Source organism: Mirounga leonina, unplaced genomic scaffold (genome assembly GCF_011800145.1).
Source record: "Mirounga leonina isolate KUSES-001 unplaced genomic scaffold, KU_Mleo_1.0 Mir_180, whole genome shotgun sequence".
Taxonomy (NCBI): Eukaryota; Metazoa; Chordata; class Mammalia; order Carnivora; family Phocidae; genus Mirounga; species Mirounga leonina.
This window is the reverse complement of record NW_023270469.1, coordinates 10942667-10963735: the sequence shown is the minus strand read 5'-3', so window position 1 is coordinate 10963735 and position 21069 is coordinate 10942667. Positions and strand designations below refer to the sequence as shown.

The 21069-nt window shown below is 37.2% G+C and overlaps 1 protein-coding gene across 1 annotated transcript in view; it reads left to right on the top strand.

Annotated features, from left to right (window-relative positions):
• The window catches only part of CNTNAP4 (contactin associated protein family member 4), a 257652-nt gene that overhangs the window by 151820 nt on the left and 84763 nt on the right, over window positions 1-21069 (top strand). Inside the window, exons 5-9 of the mRNA XM_035024744.1 lie at window positions 6902-7105; window positions 7655-7839; window positions 8636-8779; window positions 12206-12467; window positions 19999-20148. Of these exons, the coding sequence (XP_034880635.1) occupies window positions 6902-7105; window positions 7655-7839; window positions 8636-8779; window positions 12206-12467; window positions 19999-20148 (945 nt within the window). The remainder of the gene's footprint in view (window positions 1-6901; window positions 7106-7654; window positions 7840-8635; window positions 8780-12205; window positions 12468-19998; window positions 20149-21069) is intronic.

Below are 21069 nucleotides of genomic sequence, written 5' to 3'. Positions count from 1 at the left end.
AGATTCTCGTCAGTTGATTCTAACATGGCTGACTGACCACAGAGCTCAGTTTAAGAAAGCAAACTGTCGTATGGGTTTTTCTTAGTCATCCACTTACGGAGAGGGGAGGGCATCGCTTTTTCAGATAGCAACCTCACATTTTGCAGTCTCAAACTTCTGGAGCAGGGGTAGGATGTGGGTGGGAAGGATACCAAGTCAAGTGGAAGATACTACAATGAGGAATGTGTTTATGTGAAATATGCAGAGGTGGAAGGACAGCTTGCTGCTCGCAGAGGTACCTCTGCAGTTTAGTTGACATCCTTCTCTGAGGCTGAGTGGATCAACTCCTCCTGCACCTGTTAGAAATCATTCGGACCCAGCCCCCATGCAGAAAGCAAAGCTCCAAGCCCTGGCATGAAAAATCACATCTCGGGGATGTGCGTCTTTCCCATTAGAATGAAAGCTCCTTGACAAAAAAGTGTGCTTTGTATTTATGCACTGCCGTGTCTTCCACTGTTCACAGGGAGCTCGCCATAAATATGTGCTTAGAGAAAGGAGCACAGAATGCACATTTCAGCAATGCCACTTCTGACACAACTCCCTGAAAGAAATTTGAATATTTTGTATCGGAAAACTCTTCATTCCATGGGAGATTGTATTTCTGAATCATGCAAAGAAAGCAGTCTCTACCTCTTTCCTGGGGTCAGAGGGAGAACTGATATGAGCGTAGGGCTTACAGGCTTTGTGAGTCTCTTCTTTCCTTGATGCCTGCTGTAAAGGAGAAGGTTTGAGATGGAGGTGTTCACTGAGGAGGATTCAGGTCACTGACAGTCGCCATGGTGAGTCAGCTCAGGCATTACCTACAGACAGAGAAAAAACCACAGAACCCACCGATGGCTCAGAATCATTCTTGCTGCATAACCTGGCCGTGACATTGATAATTGAGCACTTCTTGTGCTCTTCAGAAATTCATTATTTTTTAAAGAGTTTACTTTTTAAAACAAATACACCAAATGTAATTATTAAACTATTTTTGCTGTGCCTCTTTCCCTGCTCAATGTTGTAGCAGTAAATAATAGCATTAGCATTAGTAGTAGTTAATGTTTATTGAGTTGTAGTTATGTGCCAGCAAGGCTTCCAAAAATTATGCAGATATACATTCCTACAACAATCCTGTGAAGAATATACTAATATTATTCCCATGTTGCAGAGAGGAAGTGGGCAAAGGGTTAACTACCTTGTGTCATAGAGGGAGCAGTGCCCTGTCACCTGTAACTATGTTACCTTATATGACGTAGGCACTTACAGGTGTGATTAAATTAAGGCTCCTGAGTTAGGGAGAGTAGCCTGGATTATCCCGGTGGGCCCAGTGTAATCACAAGGGTCTTTATAAGAGGGAGGTGAGAGGATCAGTCTGAGAAGGAGAGCAGAAACAAGGTGGGGGAGTTGTGGATGCTATGCTACTAGTCTCGTATGTGAAGAAAGGAGTCATGAACCAAGGAATGTGGATGGCCTCTAGAAGGTAGGAAAGGGGAAGAAAGGGATTATCTTCCCGAGACTTCAGAAGGAAAGCAGCTCCTGCCAGCACCTTGATTTTAGAATTCCAAAACTAGAAGATAATAAATTTGTGTTGTTTCACGTGAGCAAGTTTGTGGTCATTTGTTACATCAATAATAGGAAATTCATACACTTGCCCAAGGTAGAGTGAAGATGCAAACCCACACAGACTAGTTGGCTTAACCCCTAGGCTACACTATAATAAAAAACTATTAAAAATGGTTCCAAAGGGGCACCTGAGTGGCTCAGTCAGTTGAGCGTCTGTCTTCGGCTCAGGTCATGATCCTAGGGTCTTGATATCGAGCCCCGTGTCAGGCTCCCTGCTCAGCGGGGAGTCTGCTTCTCCCTCTGCCCCTACCCCTGCTCATGCTGTCTCTCTCTCAAATAAATAAATAAAATCTTTAAAAAAATGGTTCAGAAGGGGACTAGCTGGAGGGGGATAAATGTGTCAGAACAATTTGCGACTTGTGACTAGAAAATTAGAGTTTATATCCTCCCTATGGTGAACAGGGTATGACAGGGCCACATTATTAATATCTACAGTAGTTCAGTCATTAAAAAAAAAAGACTGATGGGGCGCCTGGGTGGCTCAGTCGTTAAGCGTCTGCCTTCGGCTCAGGTCATGATCCCAGGGTCCTGGGATCGAGCCCCGCATCAGGCTCCCTGCTCAGTGGGAAGCCCGTTTCTCCCTCTCCCGCTCCCCCCACTTGTGTTCCCTCTCTCGCTGTGTCTCTCTCTGTCAAATAAATAAATAAAATCTTAAAAAAAAAAAGACTGATGAATCACAGACCTGTACCCCTGAAACAAATAATACATTGTATGTTAATAATAAAAAAAATATAACCTCAGTTATAAGCCTACTAATGAACAGATTTACCATTAGTACATAATTCTTTCAGTCAAGTAACATGTCTCTTCCTACATCTTTGGACTATAGGTCTTTTACTGTTACAAATTTTGTTAACTTCTGAATTTTCTGATACCTCTACTTTTCCTATTTATACATTTCACCTGTGTACAAAAGATTCTTCTTCTGAAAGTGACAAAAGATGGGCATAAGTGTGATTCTGTTATTTGAAACAAGAATATTACTTTGGATGCTTCTTTTAGTATTTCTAAACAAATAAATATTGAGTTAAATTGCTTTCCTTAATGGCCTACTCTCATCAAATCTTTCATAAGTTAATTTCAATGTAAAGAAATACTGTTATGAATCATCTGAACTTTTCTTTTGTGAGAATGTATTTGCATTGGTAGTGTCCTTTGTGGAATAGTGAAAATAAATTTGCCTTGAATGTTACTGGTGATGGCTGATACTTTCCCAGGGACACCTCGGTGGCTCATTCGGTTAAGCATCTGCCTTTGGCTCAGGACATGATCCCAGGGTTCTGGGATCGAGCCCTGCTTTGGGCTCTCTGCTCAACCGGGAGCCTGCTTCTCCCTCTCCCTTGCCTGCTGCTCTGCCTACGTGTGATCTCTCTCTCTCTCTCCCTGTCAAATAAATAAATAGAATCTTTAAAAAAAAATGTTGCTTCCCCAGTCAATGATGTGAAGCCCAAGTTGTACTTTTTAAGTTAGTAATGTTGAAAGTAGTTAAAAAAAAAAAAAAGAAGAAGAAGAAGAAGAAGATAGCAGGAAGGGAAGAATGAAGGGGCGGAAATCGGAGGGGGAGATGAACCATGAGAGACTATGGACTCTGAGAAACAAACTGAGGGTCCTAGAGGGGAGGGGGTTTGGGGGAGGGGTTAGCCTGGTGATGGGAATTAGAGAGGGCACGTTCTGCATGGAGCACTGGGTGTTATACGCAAACAATGAATCATGGAACACTACATCAAAAACTAATGATGTAATGTATGGTGATTAACATAACATAATAAAAAAATGTTGAAAAAGAAAGTAGAATTTTCAAAAGCAAAAAAAAATGACTTAAATTCAAATACAGAATAAACACATATGAAAGATGTATTTGATTAATTAAAAAAGGAGTCAAAAGGATGGTAAAGCTAGTTGGAAGAAGATTCAAGAGACTGAGTGTAGATAGGAATCCAAGAAAGAATGTTGGATTACTTTTACTAAGTTGGGTACATAAATAGTTAATGTCCAACAGGGCAATAAAACCATAACTGTAGAGCCATTTGTATTTCTACTGGGAAAAGAAATCTACAAATTAACATGTAACTTAACAAAGTCTATCCTAATCTGTAATAAGTAGTAAAATCAGACATTTATTAATTCACCTAGAATTAAATAATCTTTAGGTGAGTCTGTGAAGAAATGGTCCTATCTGACATTGAAAGAATGTGAAGTTATTCCTCTGGATTATATCTAGTTTTTCCAATTTTTCTTAACAGGGTAAGACAATTTTCAAGAGAAACTACAAACCTCTCCTCCCACCAGCATCCTTGGAGAGCTAGATCCTGATAATGAATTCAAATTCATTTTCTCTCTGTTTACCTCTCTCTCTGTGTCTGTCTCTCTCAAGACTACTTTTATATAATTCCAGATTTTTATATCATTAACTGTATGTGCCAAACACAGTGTTTTGTGATTATTGTTGAAAATTGTATGCTTTTTATATATCAGATCTGTTGTGTAGATAGCTTTTTATAACAGTGACTTATATTAGACTCATTATAAGTGAGTCTTTTATTTAAAGTAATACTGTTAGGAATCATCCTGAATTTTTTTTTTTTAAAGATTTTATTTATTTATTTATTTGAGAGAGAGAGAGCACATGAGAAGGGGGAGGGTCAGAGGGAGAGGCAGACTCCCCGCTGAGCAGGGAGCCCGATGCGGGACTTGATCCTGGGACTCCAGGATCGTGACCTGAGCCGAAGGCAGTCGCTTAACCAACTGAGCCACCCAGGTGCCCCTGAATTTTTTTTAATGAAAATTCTTGTACATATGTTGTACGTATATAAGTTAAAGTTTTCCTATGCTGACATTGTACTCACATTCTGAATTATATAGCTTTTTTCTCTGAAGCTATTGTTCACACACATGTGAAATCTGTTTATTCTTCTAATTAAACTACTTTCTCACTTTCAGACCCATTTTCAAGGCAAGCCCTGCTCACTCTTCTTCCTCTTCTGAGAGTTGAATTACTGACTGTCACCATATTTCTCAGCAACCCTCAGAACTTCCTTTCCTGACAGTGAAGGAGAGAAAGTGTTGGGAGAATGCTGAGGTTTTGGAGAATTAAATGTCCTCAGAGTAATTCTAAAAGTTTATGGGGACACATATAGGACTTGAAGACCACGGGGAGTAGGAAGGTCAGTGGTGAGGTTTCCCCAACTACCTTAACTAAAGAGACCTAGTCTTCTGTTAGGCTTGATCAGTCCGTCATGGTTGTTCACTGGTTAAGCCATGTCCCATCTTCATGGAATGTCAGCTCTATGAGGGCAGGGGCCATGCTGGTGTTGATCACTCTCTTAATCTCAGCATCCATCCCAGGGTCTCAAAAACAATGCGCTAAATACATACTTATTGAACGAATGTCTCACATTACTGAAGTATTATCTATGGAGTAAGGAGATAATAGGTAAGAGTGAAAGGAAGTGGCAAGTGGCTTCAGTTTAAGAGACGGGGCAGTACACCATTGTTTCAAGCATCAGTCGTTCACTATCCTGTTTTTACTGATGGAAATATTGTAGGCACAAAAGCTTTGGGTGCCATGAAGGATGAATATGACCATTATAATATGATATAATAGCGAAGAGAAAAAAAGAAATAGGCTGAAGTCACACAGGTTGAACCTTTACTGGAAAAAAAATTGTCTTGGTAGCTAATCCCCAAAATAGACTTTATCTAAAATAAAATCATTATTATGATGGTTGCCTTTAAGCAATACATTAACTCAGAGATAACTGCATGGCTCTAAATGTGTCAGCATTTAAAGTCTGTCTTACTGGAATTTTTCTTAATTTACTGTAATCTAATAATCATAGAAAACATTATTTGTATATGACACAGTTATGTTTTTACCGTGCACATTCATTCAGCTATATAACAAGGGATAATTGTTCAGTTAACATTATTCTTTCTACAGAATGCAATGTTTATTCATGTGCATTTGGTGAATGAATTCTTTATAAGCACATTAACAAGATGTGGAAAAATCAAACCTCTGAATTTTCAAAGGATAACTGCATAAAATAGTTGAAAAAAATTTCAGGGGGTGGTGAGTTATAAATGGTTCACATTAAATATGATGGATAATCTGAATGAAATGTATATTTGGGCATACAAGTAGCTGTAATAATTTTGTCAAATGAAACAAAATGAGTAAACTTTAATGTCATTTCATTGACTGGGAAGAGTTAGCTAACCAGTTGAAAAATAGCTTCATTGGGTTTCCCTAACCTTGTCATTTATTACATAAATGTACACTCAAGGTAATTGCCTTAAAAAAAATCTTTGACTTACGAAATGTAGAAAACACTGCTAGGCTTTCTGAGGATTATCAGTTCTATTTTGTGTCTGTTGTTCAGGGTGCAACTGATTTTGACAGATGAGCTGTTACGTTACTGGTATAACATGCCATCTTTTTTTCAGATGAACTGAATAAAAGTGATCTTGACAATGAGTAGATAAGACACTGTCAGAAAGCTGAAAAAACATGTCAATGTCACAGTTTTGACACAAATGCAGCAGAACAGCCCTTATAATATCATTGAGTGAATGACTTTCCAAAGATGTCCTCTAGAAGACAGAATACAGCATTGCTCTTAAGTACTATTACTTAGCCACAAAAATCATAAAACGAAACACAAAGTTCAGCTTAATATATACTTGAGGTGGCATTTGATGAGTCTGATGTATGTGTGTGTATTTGTATGTAGATCTCATATCTACAGCACGTATGAGAGAATTTTGAGACATCAAAACTATTTTTTCAGGAGCCAAAAAGCATTTAACTTCAACACTTCAGGAACATCATTAAAAATACTGATTGTGAAATAAGCAAAGTGATTTTATGGGTATTGATCATAATCTTTTTCCTGATTTTCTTTTGTTTATTGAATGAAAAGAATAGCTTTCAATAATATGAGAAAATTAGGAATACAATTTAAGATGTATTTCTAGATCACGATTTTGTAAATAGGTTAGTAAAGATGAAAATGGAATCAATCCCAGGCATCAAGAGAGAATTAGACATTGGAACTTTTATTTTCCTTTATGACTGGCTTGGAACTGAACTGTGCACGTGTGTGTTTATGCACAATGCACAATGCTTTATATATATCATATGTATATGATATATATATACATACATACATACATACATACACACACACGCATTTAAAATGCTTTAATAAAAAGCATATGTATCCTTTAGAATGACTTTCAATGTCTTTGTCTCTAGGATCAGAGGTGGTTGATCTTGATGGAAAAAGTTCCCTTCTCTACAGATTTGATCAAAACTCCCTGAGCCCAGTAAAGGATATTATTTCTTTGAAATTTAAAACTATGCAGAGTGATGGAATTCTGCTCCACCGGGAAGGGCAAAATGGAGATCACATCACACTGGAATTAAGAAGAGGAAGACTCTTTTTACTTATTAATTCAGGTAAAATTATTTGGCGAAGTACTTGAAAATCTGGCCATTTGGATATCACTTCAGTCACTTTATATTTTTATAGCTTCTCTTTTAATAGTTAAGGTGCCTTATTTCCATATTCAAGGGCTTATATGTACACCAATATTGCACTTTCATGTACAGATGGTTCATATTTTGCAAATTGTACAAGACCCTCATTTGATATTTTTTACACAGTGCCAGGAGAACTACATAGCTGTTTTCAAACATCATGAAGAAAGTCATTGAAAATATTGAGGTAGTAAAAATAATGAGGTTGTAGCAAAGATAAAATTTACATTGCAAATGAGCATGTGATGGGAACTACTAATAAAAAGAATTAACAGTGGAAGAAATTACAACAAGGTTGAGAGGATATTATATTCAAACTTCAGGTAGATCCATACTAGTGTTTTGGATGGAATGCAAGGAAGGAGATTGCAATTATTATGAGTTATGAGAGATGCTGGTCCACAAGGGGGAAATTTTTTTTTTTTTAGACTGGGAATAATGGTGCCGTTATTTTTTTTCTCTTCTCAGGTGAAGCCAAACTGCCCTCCACTCACACGCTCATCAATCTCACCCTGGGCAGCCTGCTGGACGATCAGCACTGGCACTCCGTGCTCATCCAGCGCGTGGGCAAACAAGTCAACTTTACAGTGGATGAGCACAGGCACCGTTTCCACGCCCAGGGAGAATTCAGTTACCTGGACCTTGATTATGAGGTGTGACCGTTATGTTTCAATTAATACGGATTTTTATGATGTGTATGTTGCGTAGCCATGCAAAAGAAAATATATTGTAGGGAGCACCCCTCGCCTCTTTCAGAGTAATTCCGAGTCCCGGCGAAGTGTTTCCCAAGGTGACCTAACGCACAATAGCAGATTTGGGCAGATACTACTGATGCTTCATCTTTCTGACAATATGTTAACCTACTCTTACAGAGAGAGATTTTCTTTATTACCTGAAATGTATAGTCACAGATTATCACATAGGAAATGTCCAGGAGATTGTATTACCAGAAGTGGATATAGAATGTGTTGCGTGGGTTTTTTTTGTGTGTGCTGTAGGGCATCCTTGAGCAGTGTAGATTTATGGAGAGGTTGTAGTAATGAATAGATTATCAATTGATTCAAATGCACAAATAACCAATATGTGCCGGAAATGTAGATAAAACATAATGCCATTATAACCAGTTATGTTATTAACCAGAGGCTTACCATGGATATAAAGCTGCATTTTTATTCATCAACCAATAAACATCAAATCCAGATGTGATTAGTAACTTGTAAGAATAATCAAGCTCTCGTGCAAATGAAAACTGAATGCATGTAAATTTGTTTTCAAATCTGCATTTTAATTTTTAAAAATATCCATATGAAATTAGCAATATGGCAGTGTAGAGTGATGAAAAATTGATTTATCTGTGATGATTAAAGCTATAGTGGCTAATTATAATTATTTAAGCAGATTATCAGAAAATCACTAAACAATATTATTGATGCCATTTTTCTTTCTAAGATCAGCTTTGGAGGGATTCCAGCACCTGGAAAATCAGTGTCATTCCCCCGTAAGAATTTTCATGGGTGTCTAGAAAACCTTTATTATAATGGAGTAGATGTCATTGATCTGGCCAAGCGACAAAAACCAGAGATCATCACTATGGTAAGAGAATCTTCATGTAAATGAATGAGTGAAACTATGTTACTTTTCCACGCAAAAAAACCTTCTCCATTTTGGATTCCCACATGATACGATGTTTTAGAAATTGCTCTTTTAAAAATTTTCTCTGCTAGGCAATATGCATGGAAAGGATTAATCCTATCTAAAGGAATTATAATGCACAGGGCATGATTATTTTATTTTTATATAAAGTAAAGCATTTTTTTTTTTTTTACAGTTGATAATTTAATTCTGTGATGTTATTACTCCAGGGGGCTAATTTCTTTGCTGTGTAACTTCCTTAATAAGATATTCCCTGACAAACTCCCTAAATAAGCATGCCAAGTTCCTGGAATCAGATAACATCCATGTATATTAGAGAGGCATTTGAAAACTGTATTTTGCCATGGTCATTCATAACAAATAAGAGAAACGAATAGGCTGTTACAACACTGCATCTGCCAGTCTGTCCCAGTAGCAGTGTTGGTCAGCCTGCATTATATTCGAATTCTGTGGAAATGCAACAGATTTTAAATATGACTGTACTGGTCAGGGTTCAGTCAGGGAAGCAGCACCACTATGAGTCTTATGAACAAGGGATCTATTTTAGGACTTGGATCTTAACAGAGGACCTGGAATGTGGAGGCCAGCTGTCAGGAAGAAGAGATAGAGCATAGTGGAGGAGAGCCAGGACAAACTGGAACAAACCAGCTCCTCTGTGATCATCCTTCAAAACGCTTTGGAAGAAAATGGCTGGCATTTCACTTTTGACTCAAATATCACAGAAGCTCCGTTTTGGGCTCACTTTTCACCAGAACCAGCCATGGAAGGGGGTTCTGGGAAACATGGTTTCCAGTTTAACCAGCTTCATGATAGATAAGCAGACACACAGATCCATTTCAATACATTTCTTTAACTGTTCAAAATTCAGGATATATCCGTTTAAGCTCGTGCTATGTCAGCCAATTCCAAAGCGTATCATGGGAAGATTTGTTGTTTACAAAAGATTTTATTCCTGATTCTCTGTGTGAATTGGTAGTATTTGTAGGAATATACCATCCAGAAAGATTTTTAGTTATTTTTTTTTATAAAAGGGAAGATGATTTAAAAGGAAAAAAAAACCCAAAAAACTGTAGATAGATGTGTTTCATGGGCAAACGAGTTTCCAGAAACCGCTCATGCGGCTAACACCCACTTTTCAATGGCAAGAGGATTTGCTGCTTGCAAGGTAGCAGGCAGCCGTCCAAATGAAGCATCAGACCAAACTGCAGCTGGTAAAATGTTTCCAGTTTTACGAGGTTTGTTAGTTTCTAATTGCCTTTACATTTTGGGTCAGTGTAGTTTATTTTCCCGCTTTTGTTATTTCATTCACTGGGACAAGATATTTGTCCACAATGAAAGCTAATTCACTTTTAACAGAACCACAGTATAACCAAATATTTTTGTTTAACCAAGACCAAATGGTTTAATTCCAAAATGTATCCTTCTAAATAAAGTCAATTTCACTGACTTTTCAAATCTGTATTTGGAGAACATGTTAAAGATTACTTTCAGGAAAAATAAATATGTTTTATATTAATTTCTGAAGACTGTTAAGGAATGTGCTTAATTATTTCTAAATAATTTAGACCTTAAAGTTTTTTGAAATCCTTAACTATCTATTTTACTCTAGTAGGAGAATAATTTATATATCTATAGTATTTTAATGCAAATTTATGCAATTCTAAGGTATCTTGAAGATCTTATAATAGATTTTATAATAAATAAATTTTATAATAAACCATTAGATGAGAAATAATACATGTTAATATGATGATACAAGCCTAATGATAAGAAATGATAAGAAAAAGCCAAAAATGTTTTAAAATAAATGTTTTAAAAATAAAGGAAGGTTGGGGCACCTGGCTGGCTCATTCAGTAGATCATGCGACTCTTGATCTTAAGGTTTTGAGTTCAAGCCCCACATTGGGTGTAGAGATTACTTAAAAATAAAATCTTTTAAAAAAATAAAGGAATGTGAGTAGTACATTATACATTGTAGTGTCCAGTGTAAAACATAAAAGGAAAAATGTGGGCGCCTGGGTGGCTCAGTCAGTTAAGCATCTGACTCTTGGTTTCACATCAGGTCATGATCTCAGGGTCCTGGGATCGAGCCCCGCATCGGGCTCCCTGCTCAGCAGGGAGTCTGCTTCTCTCCCTCTCCCTCTGCTGCTCCCCTGGCTTGTGCTCACTTTCTCTCTCTCTCTCCACAATAAATAAATAAATATTTTTTAAAAAAAAAAGGAAAAATGTGCTAAGGATATAAACAGACCATTCTGAGGAAAGCTAGTCCAAAAGAGCCACGAACTCATGAAAAATGCTCAGATTCACTGTTGGTCAGGTAAATGCAAGATAAATAAAAATGATATATCACGTTGGCATTTTGTCATTGAACTTGTGCAGATTTAAAAGATCCTATAATACCTATTCCTGCCAAGGATGTGGGGACAAGGATATCCTTATATATTACCAGTAGAAATGTGGAGTATTTTAACTTCTTTTTGGAAAAGAAGCTGGAAATATTTATTAAAACATATTGGTATATATAGTTTTGCACTTAGAACCCTCTTCTGTAGAACTGAAAATACACATAGGAGCATGCAGAGTTATTTATTATAGCATTTCTGGGAGAGGTAAAACCTGGAAACAAGCACATTAACAGGAAAACAATTGAGTAAAAGTTGGACTATTCACATAATAGAGTATTATGCAATCAACAAAAAGAAGGAATTAGGCTTATGCCAGGCAGATTTCCGTAAGGTATTTTTTAGTTCTAAAACATAGCTCCTATTTTTGTAAAATAAATAATGCCTAGTGTGTAGGTATATTGTCAACATATATCTAAGTATGTGCTTATGTACATATAGCTGAACATAAAACTGAAACTATATATATATATTATATATATAAATAAGAGTTCCAATGGGAAAAGAGAAAAATATGAAAAAAAATACAGAAGGATAAACAGTAGCTCATTAATATTGGGTATGTTATGGGGTGGATTAGAACCAAAGGCATCAAAGGATGCAGGAGAAAAGGATTTCACCCAGAGCCCAGGGAGTGGAAAGCCAAGAAGAGACAAAAACAAAGAATTCGCTTAAATAAATTTTTATTGACTTCAATGGCATTGAGTTAGATGCCCTTTATAGAAGTTGAGAGCTGGGGGAAAACAAGATTTCACCAAGAACCTAGGGAAAGATTTTACTATCACAAGATTTGAAGAGCCTTTAAGATATATGGCAAGGATTTGATTTTTCATGTTGATAGCAATTTGTTGTTGTTTTAAACCAAGGATAATAGATAGAAAAACGGCCTTTGTGAATACTTCCATTTCTATTACTAAAATGATGTGAGCCATTCTTAAAGCTTTTTCTTTTGCTTTCTTCTCAGGGAAATGTGTCGTTTTCCTGTTCACAATCACAGTCTGTGCCTGTGACTTTTCTCAGCCCTAGGAGTTACTTAGCCCTGCCAGGCTTTTCCGGGGAGGACGAGCTTTTGGCCACGTTTCAATTTCGAACCTGGAACAAGGCAGGACTTCTGCTATTCAGCGAACTTCAGCTGGTTTCAGGGGGTCTCCTCCTCTTTCTTAATGATGGAAAACTTAAGCTGAATCTCTTCCAGCCAGGAAAATTACCCAGTGACATCACAGCAGGTAATAAGTGTGTTCCTGCAGGCAAAGCATATGGGTTTGAAAGATTTCATTATCTCTCAGTCCCTTTTCCGTAAAATTTTATGCATAACCAAAAAATTAGTATTTGTTTAATAAATGAATACTTGAGTTAATAAGATTATCAGTGTTCTGCCTTACAGGACCTTGATTCCAATTTTCTTTTAAATATGGCTTCGACACTAGCAGTTCTTATTAACCAAATGATAGTTATGAGGGAATAGAAATGTCCTTTCATGACCTTCTTGCCCACTCCAGATAAGTGACCATATCCTGAGGAAATGTGTTTTGGGGAAAAATGCGAAAGACTTTGAAATGGATCCAGAAGTTTACTGGGCATCTTCAGGGGAAGACTAGGCTCTGTCTAACACAGCCATTAGCCTTATCTGGTCCATGAGAGAAAAGGAGAGGTGTTTCTTGGATCTCTATCTCTATTTCTATATTCGTGTGTGATGTAAAACTGAAACGATTAGTCAAAATATCTTCACTTGCTGATGTATTTTGTACAGAGTTGGATATATTTGGGGAGGATGAAAAGATTCATGCCAAGTTCTTCATTTGGGCACCAAATGGGATTCTCTCCACTTCTAGGCAATACGGTATCATAATGATGTGAAGTACTATAATTAAGGAGACTATATGAGTATCTAGAAAATTAATGTCTAATTTAGGTCAGTGCTTTGGGTGAAGGATATTTTTGTCTCTTCATTAAAATTATATAGTTCTTGACAAGGGATCTCCATCACATTTTCACATATGTGGAATAACACCCAAGCCAAGCAACTAGAGGTCACATTGGGGTAAATGGCTACATCAGTTTAATAAATGATCTTTAAAAAAAATTAAAGATGCTGTTGTACTACTCCTCTATATTAACTATCACCAAATTAATAGAATATGACTGAGAGAGGAAAAATCAGTTAGATCACAGTCAGAAACTAAATATAGGAAGAACAAGTATACAGATGGATGCACAAATGCATAGTCTTTATGTATCTTTTTTGTTGTTCAGTATATCACTGCAGCTTAAATGTGGGAGCTGAAAGTTCAATATTAATTATAATTTTTAATAGCCACTATGTTGTGACTTTTTAATGTAATTCTCAAAATGTGGTAGATTTGCAGGTTTGACAAAAGGAAATAAATTAATCAGTGCCATATGAATAATTAACAGGCTCCCTAAAATGAGGGCCTAAAAATGTAAGCTTGTCATTAATGTGTCATTTACTGTGATTTATTTGACATCCTAAGGAGTGGTTATATTCATAGCCTTCTTTCAACATCTTAAAGAAACTGCTTCAGTATGTTACTATAGTGAGCCCCATGAAGCTAGTCCATTTCTAAACACATTACAGGCATGAATATTTATTAAATTACTAGGCAGAAGTCTATGTAGAATACTCCGAATGATTTAAAAATCTCTAAATTAATGTTTAAATTTGTATGTAATGTAATCCATTATAGCATCAGAGGACTCAGTATGATTGTTGCCATAGCTAATAACAAGGAACCTTGACTATGGATGAATGCCAAGATAGGAAAAATCATTATACTTCAGATTATGCAAGTAGGCCTTGACTTACCAACTCCCCCACTCCCATTTTTCCAGTTTCTTGAAAAATATTAATTTTGGCCAGTTTCAGTGAGGCAAGCACCTTTTGCACTTGAAAATGGAGTACATAAATGGTAGTTGGGTGAGTGGTTCATTGGTTTTCTCATGGGGAAGGCTTTCACATGTACAGTGTTCAAGAATTAAGTCCTTTGTCAGAATGTATTATAATGACTCTTTAAAGGGAATCAGATACTTATTCATGGATTTGTATCATATTATGTTAAAGCTTTCCATCCTGTAAGGGTGGCTCAATTTTTCTTAGCTACTGAAGATACAAATTACTAATCTTGTATGTTTTAAAGAATCAAAATTTTTCTGTCTTTTGCAGTAGAATAACAATTAAATTGTGTTGAGAAAGAACCGAATTATTCAAATCTTTGAATTAGCAGGATAAATTTTTAATGTGCTATACAGTTTGGCAAATTGTCACTTGAAATTCTTTGAAAATACTGTCAGCCTGTATCATTTTTGAAATATTAAAGATACTAGTCTAAATTATAAAAGGTATTGCAGTATTACAAAACCCCTCATGACACAAAATATTTCCAGTCTTTGTCGCTTTTATAGATGTCAAAGCAACAATTGTTCAGATGGCATCAAGGACCCAATGAACAGTGTGGTTATATTTTCTTATTTAAAGCGAACTCATTATTGCAGGATTTGAGATTTCTGCTATGATTTAGTGTTTTTGCTGCTGCTTTTGCCTGAAGGTGAAAATCAGGCCTATAAAGCAGCTTCTTGCCGTCGTGAGCAGGCCCTGGTGATGCGGGCTTGCAGCGTAAGAGATGTTTCTGACATTTTTAATTTACTAGACCTTCATGATTCTTGTGGCCCTACCAGAGGAGCAGCCCTCTTGATTTGCCTAACCCAGAAGAAGCCTTGTTTTATTCCACCTTCTTCCCTTTCATTTTTAAAATATTCCTACTTTCAGATTGTTAACCTGTCACTCCCCAAAACTCCCTCTTTTTCCTAAAGTGATTGGCACCAGTGATCTCCATATTTTCATCTTGACAAGCGCTATCTGATGGCCTGGAACTTTACTTCTGGTTAGTGAATATAGTTAATGGATATAGGAATTTCTGACACTGTTTCAGAGCTCTTAAAGATATTTAAAAATGGGAAAAACCCTTCAGTTGCTCCTTGAGCAATAGCCTATGTATAAGCACCTTTTGCACAGAACCTACCCCATACAGCAGGCTTTTTTTCTTTCTACATCTTATCTCATGGATGCCTATTATAGTCTTATGAGAAGAGTGATGGTGGCTAAGCTGTCACAGTTTCTTTGTAGCAACTTAGGGTTGGTACCAGAAGATTGTATACGAGGAGCAGATGTAAATCATTTTCCTCCTTCTGTATTTTGTGTGTTTATGTGGTTGGACCTGAGAATGTGAGAAAAAGAGAGAGAGGGAGAGACAGATAGAGAAAGAGAGAGAAAGAAGGAGGAGGAGGGCAAGAGGATGGGAGAAGAGAAGAGAGGGAGAGGGAGAGAGTTCTGGTAAACAGTTAACTGTTCTCCCCTACTACCTATAATTGCAAACACTTCTATTTATTTTTCTATTCTTTCATAATTCCATTTAGAGTTGTCAGTGCTCTCCATCCAAAGTCCACAGTGAACATACCTGTAATCAAACAAGTTGTGGGTTTATTGCTTATTGCAGCAAGTATGACACACACCCTGGGGAGCCATGGGCGTGTCTTCATATAAAGGTGTTAATTTGGGTTGTTAGCTTATTTGGGGGAAGGTTTCAAGGAAGTGGAGAACTCCTCTGGGTTAAATGTTGCTAGGAAGTGAGGGTAATTGTATGATGAGGTATCTTTGTAAATCTTATCTAGGATGGAGGAATGAAATAAGGCCAAAGCTGTGATTGGTATAAAAAAAATAAAATAGGTTGTCATTCATATTATCCAGAAGAGGAAGTTTGGTATTTTTGTGGTTTTCACAATAGCCTTGATATTGTCTGGGCTTACACAAGATTATGAAGTAGTCTTGACTTTTTTTTTTTTTTTTTGGTCCAATTTCATTGTAGTTTCCTTGACTAATATTGGTGTTCTATGAGATTGTGTTCAGTGGGAGAACACCAAGGCCTAGCCCTGAGTGCCCGCCAACTTCTCATACCACCGAGGCCTCCTCAGAGTGCCAGGCCACTTCCTAGCAGTTTGGGGGCTGCTTTTTGGTTTCTCTTGTAATTACTTACAAAAGCAAAAAAATAAAGGCACCGCCTGTCCTGCAGGCAGAGAACAGCATGGGTTTTGAAATCAGCTTACCAGCTGGACATTACCTTGGATAATTTGTTGTTCTTATTTGAGCATTTTCCCCATATTTAAAATGAGCATAATACTAGCAGTGTTGAAGAGTAAATACACAATGCATGTAAAGCACACAATACCTGTTATGAAATCCATAAAAACTGTTGTTATTATTTTTTTATTATACCAATAACATGCCCCTCCCCCAGACTCAAAACTTATGAGTGGTGGGACCAGTCCTTAAATTAGCATTTACTTACCTGTTAACATGAACAAGAAAAAGTACAAATTCTGTGATTCTTCTCCTTCCCTTCTTTTACAGTGGTGTGGTCTTTTAAGGGGCTCCCTCTCATCAGACCTAAAAGCGGGAAAGAGTTGTATACTTTAAAAAAAAAATAGAACCTAATTTTAAAATTATCCTTTTATTATGTCAAGAGAAAGAAATTAATTGGACTTTTCATTGTTTAATTTACATAATAAATCCCACTGATGGGTAACAAGCCTCCTCCTCCTAAGTCAGTGGTGTCTGTTATAAGTGAGGCTTGGGAAGAGCTTTCCAGTGGTTCCCTCCCCAAACACAGCACAACTTCACTACGTGCTGGCTGGTGAGGGGGGTGACTTAACTGTGTCAGATGACAGAGCGGCTGTCCTAGCAGTCTTTGCTCTTAATCTAAACTGGCTTCTGTATTGACAGAAGAAATTCCCCAGCTTTGACTTTAATCCTGCAGCATGCGCCACCCAGCGGATACCTGGAGCACTGCTACTCAAAAGCGTGGTCCCTGGACTAACACTCATTCAGTGAAATATTTGTTTCCAAGAGGAGCGTAAACCTTGGCATTAAGTTCTAAGAACCTGTTAGAGCAATAAGATCTTGCTGTGCCATCCAAGCATATGGATGCTGGGCTTGTATTTTATGTCTTCTTCGTTTAATTTTTACTAACTTTCCCTCAGTTTTATGAAAGTATCAGTCTGCTCTAGGCCAGGAAAGAAAATGTTCATCACTACAGGTAGCTTGAGAAGCACTGTCCTGGACCGATAAAAAGCCTAAGATAAGATAACAGAAGCAGAATCATGTTTACAGACATGTCCAGTCTTTGAGAGAGCCGATAGGCGGTGCGTGGTGGCGCATGGTGGCGGAGGGAGGGTGGGAGGCGTCATTGCGTGTGACGCAAAGCTCAGTACAAGGACTTTCACTCTAAATGTATCCTCTTAAAGGAAGCTCTAGATGACAAATCTGGGGCATTTGATTTATTTTAGTCCAATCTCATACCGTCAGGAATTACATAACTCTTCAATCGTCTATTTCCAGAGCCCACTCTTAGAAAATGTGTCTAAAAGTATCTAACCTACATTTTTCAGTTTTCAGGTCTTTCTCATCACCTTTCACAAACCAAGCCAGTTGGGTCTTTGAAAATCTTTTTTGCTTCCTGGATGTAGTATAAAAATGAGCTTCGATGCCCAGGATGGAATTTGTGTTATACTAAATAAATCCAGGGCAAAGAGCTTAATCGCCTAAGGGAGATTCTACACATTTTCTGTCTGAAAGCCTGTGGTCAAAAATAGCTGGGGACGTAAAGTAATTGTACATTGTACATTGTATCAGAAAAGAGGCCATGACCTTTGGGTTTAATAGAGTACTCCTATTTTAGTTTACTAATTTGATATACAAAATCATACAGCATTGAGTATTCAATGGATATAAACCTTACTGGTAAATCCACAATAGAGATGCTTAGAGTCCACCTGTTTGCTGATATTCAGACATAGAACCTTTGTAAACTTAATTCCCTTAAAGAAGGAAAGGGCTAAGTCATCTAATGGATTCATCAAACTAGAGCTGCCTTGAGAGGGAGAGGAGATTGTTTTTTAGGGGTGAAGAGAATACTTTGATTTTTGATTAATGCAACTTTTGGTTATATATATAATCTTGAAAAATCCAGGGAAAATATAAAAATGAATAAAAACCACAATTTTCCATTATGCAAAAATTACTGTTTAGGGGTATTTACTTCCAGCCCTTCCCCATATTTATACAAAAAGTAAGAATATCATTAGAATTATATATGTGTAGTTGATTCTCATCATTTGCAGTAGTTATGTTGTGTAAAGTCATTGTGAACATTGAATTAGCAAATATTGAACTTCCACTCCTAGGGGAATTATGGGATTAGGTTCCTGTGACCTTCTGGTCACATTTTTGTCAACGAGTCTATATATAACCTTGCTTTTATATGTGATTCTGTTTAAAGATACCTTATTTAATATATATTGTTGATCCATTAACATTGAACTCGTGGCCAGATTCACTATAACCGATGCCTGAATGAGGTTCATATAACATGTTTATTTTCTCTGAGGCACTATCACAGCCTTCTTGCATTTAGGAACACCAGACAGTACTTCATCACTATGCCTGGGCTCTTTTAAATGGCAAAATCACCAACCAAAAGCACAAAAATGTGGGAAACATGTTCACATATGAGAGCTGCAACAAGCATTTCCTTGTTTAACCTCAGCTGGAAACACATGTGTCGGTGAACTCAATTTATTCACTGCTCTGTGCATTTCTGTGAATGATTCCAAAGATGCCCTGAGTATTGATTTTGGGGTTACAAATAAATTCTGGTGAGTACATGAATTTGCAAATATGGAATCTACACACCATGAGGATCGATGATGTAAATGTGGTTTTACACACTGCTTTATTTTTTAACTTCATATTATATGGGAAAACTTTCAATATTCATTATAGTAATTTTTGTAATGATTGACTTGATGTACATTGCTAAATATATAATATTATAAAAGATGACTACACAAGAATATAAAAAAGCAGATAAATCATTTTATTGGGTCTAACCGAGAATTTTGGAAAATATCTGTGCTCTTCCCAAACCCCTCCCTGTAAAAGGTAAAGTACACGATGGAAGCTGAAAACTGTCCATGCCAAATAGTTGGAAGATTTTAACTACTTAGGACTTTGTCCAAAGTTGGGGATTTTGTTCTTTTTATTGAGGCCCTAAGAAAAGAATAACACACCATTTTCCACAAGAGGGTACCCACTTGCCTCCTTTTCCTGTCTTTCTGTTTCCTTTTATTAATATACTGAGTGCTGTGCTTGATTGGGCAATGTCTGTTGGGTTTCTAACTACTTATACTGTTCACTGTTGAGAGAGATCTCTTTTTTATTTTTTAATTTTATTTTTTTTTATTATGTTAATCACCATACATTACATCATTAGTTTTTGATGTAGTGTTCCATGATTCATTATTTGCGTATAACACCCCGTGCTCCATGCAGAACGTGCCCTCTTTAATACCCACCACCAGGCTAACCCATCCCCCCACACCCCTCCCCTCTAGAACCCTCAGTTTGTTTCTCAGAGTCCATAGTCTCTCATGGTTCATCTCCCCCTCCGATATCCGCCCCCCCTTCATTCTTCCCCTCCTGCTATCTTCTTCTTCTTCTTCTTCTTTTTTAACATATAATGTATTATTTGTTTCAGAGGTACAGGTCTGTGATTCAACAGTCTTGTACTATTCACAGCGCTCAGGAAACAAACTGAGGGTTGCTGGAGTGGTGGGGGGTGGGAGGGATGGGGTGTCTGGATGGTGAGCACTGAGAGAGATCTCTTTTAACTGATTTCGTCTCCCCAGGTGTTGGATTAAATGACGGGCAGTGGCATTCCATCTCCTTATCTGCCAAACGGAATCACCTGAGTCTGGTGGTAGATGGCCAAGTAGCCTCTGCTGCTTCTTCCCTGGGGCCTGAGCAGATTTATTCAGGTGGTACCTATTATTTTGGAGGTAAGAGAAAAGGTCAGGCCATACGGGCAATTGACCCCTATTTGCAGTTACTCCCCCCTGTGTCTTGGAGATGTCATCATGTTTTAACCAATTCAATAGTATGGTAATTTCTCACTTTCTTTGAACATGGAAATGTTGAGTGAATCAAGATGACCAACTATGACCTAAGATGCATTTCTTAGATGTGATTTACTTATGTTCACAATTTCGACAATGAGAATGATTGCAAATAGACAACCGTCTTCAGTTCTCTTTCAAACTTTGTTATATTTTCCTAGTGTGAAATGGTTCTTATATGGCTTTTTCAGATTTTATGGGCTGATTTTATTGCAGTATTTTCCTGCACATGGCTCTTAGCTCCTGTGGAGCATCCGTATTGCTTTCCTACTGCCCAATGCAGAAGGACAGTATTATGCCCATGGCAAATAATCTAACCTAATTAGCCATAGAAACCTCTGTTCATTGCTAAGTAATAATGCACTGATACATTTGATGAAATTAGGGCATCAACCTTCAACACCAGGCCATCTCTCTAAGAGAACAAAAACAAATGAAGCATTTACCTGCCCTGGATGTTTGATTGAACTAAAAGCTTGAAAAAGAAAACCTTGGAAATGGAAATGAGTCTTTACCACTGGAAAATTAAAATAAAATGTGACTTGCCAGTAGAAAGGCAAAGTTGTAAAACTGGTAGTAGTAGTAGTAAGACTTATTTCTAATCATGATTTGGTGTGTTTCTTATTGCTGTCATTTTGAGTTTTAATAGTCACCTCTGTCTAGAATCGCCTTTGAATTTGGTGGCGGTAGTGCAGTCTTTATTATTCATCAATAAAATACAAATTCCTTCCTAAGAATTGACAGTAAGCACACAGACCATGCATCGTTCATCTGATACTAAGAACGAACAAACATGCATCGTTC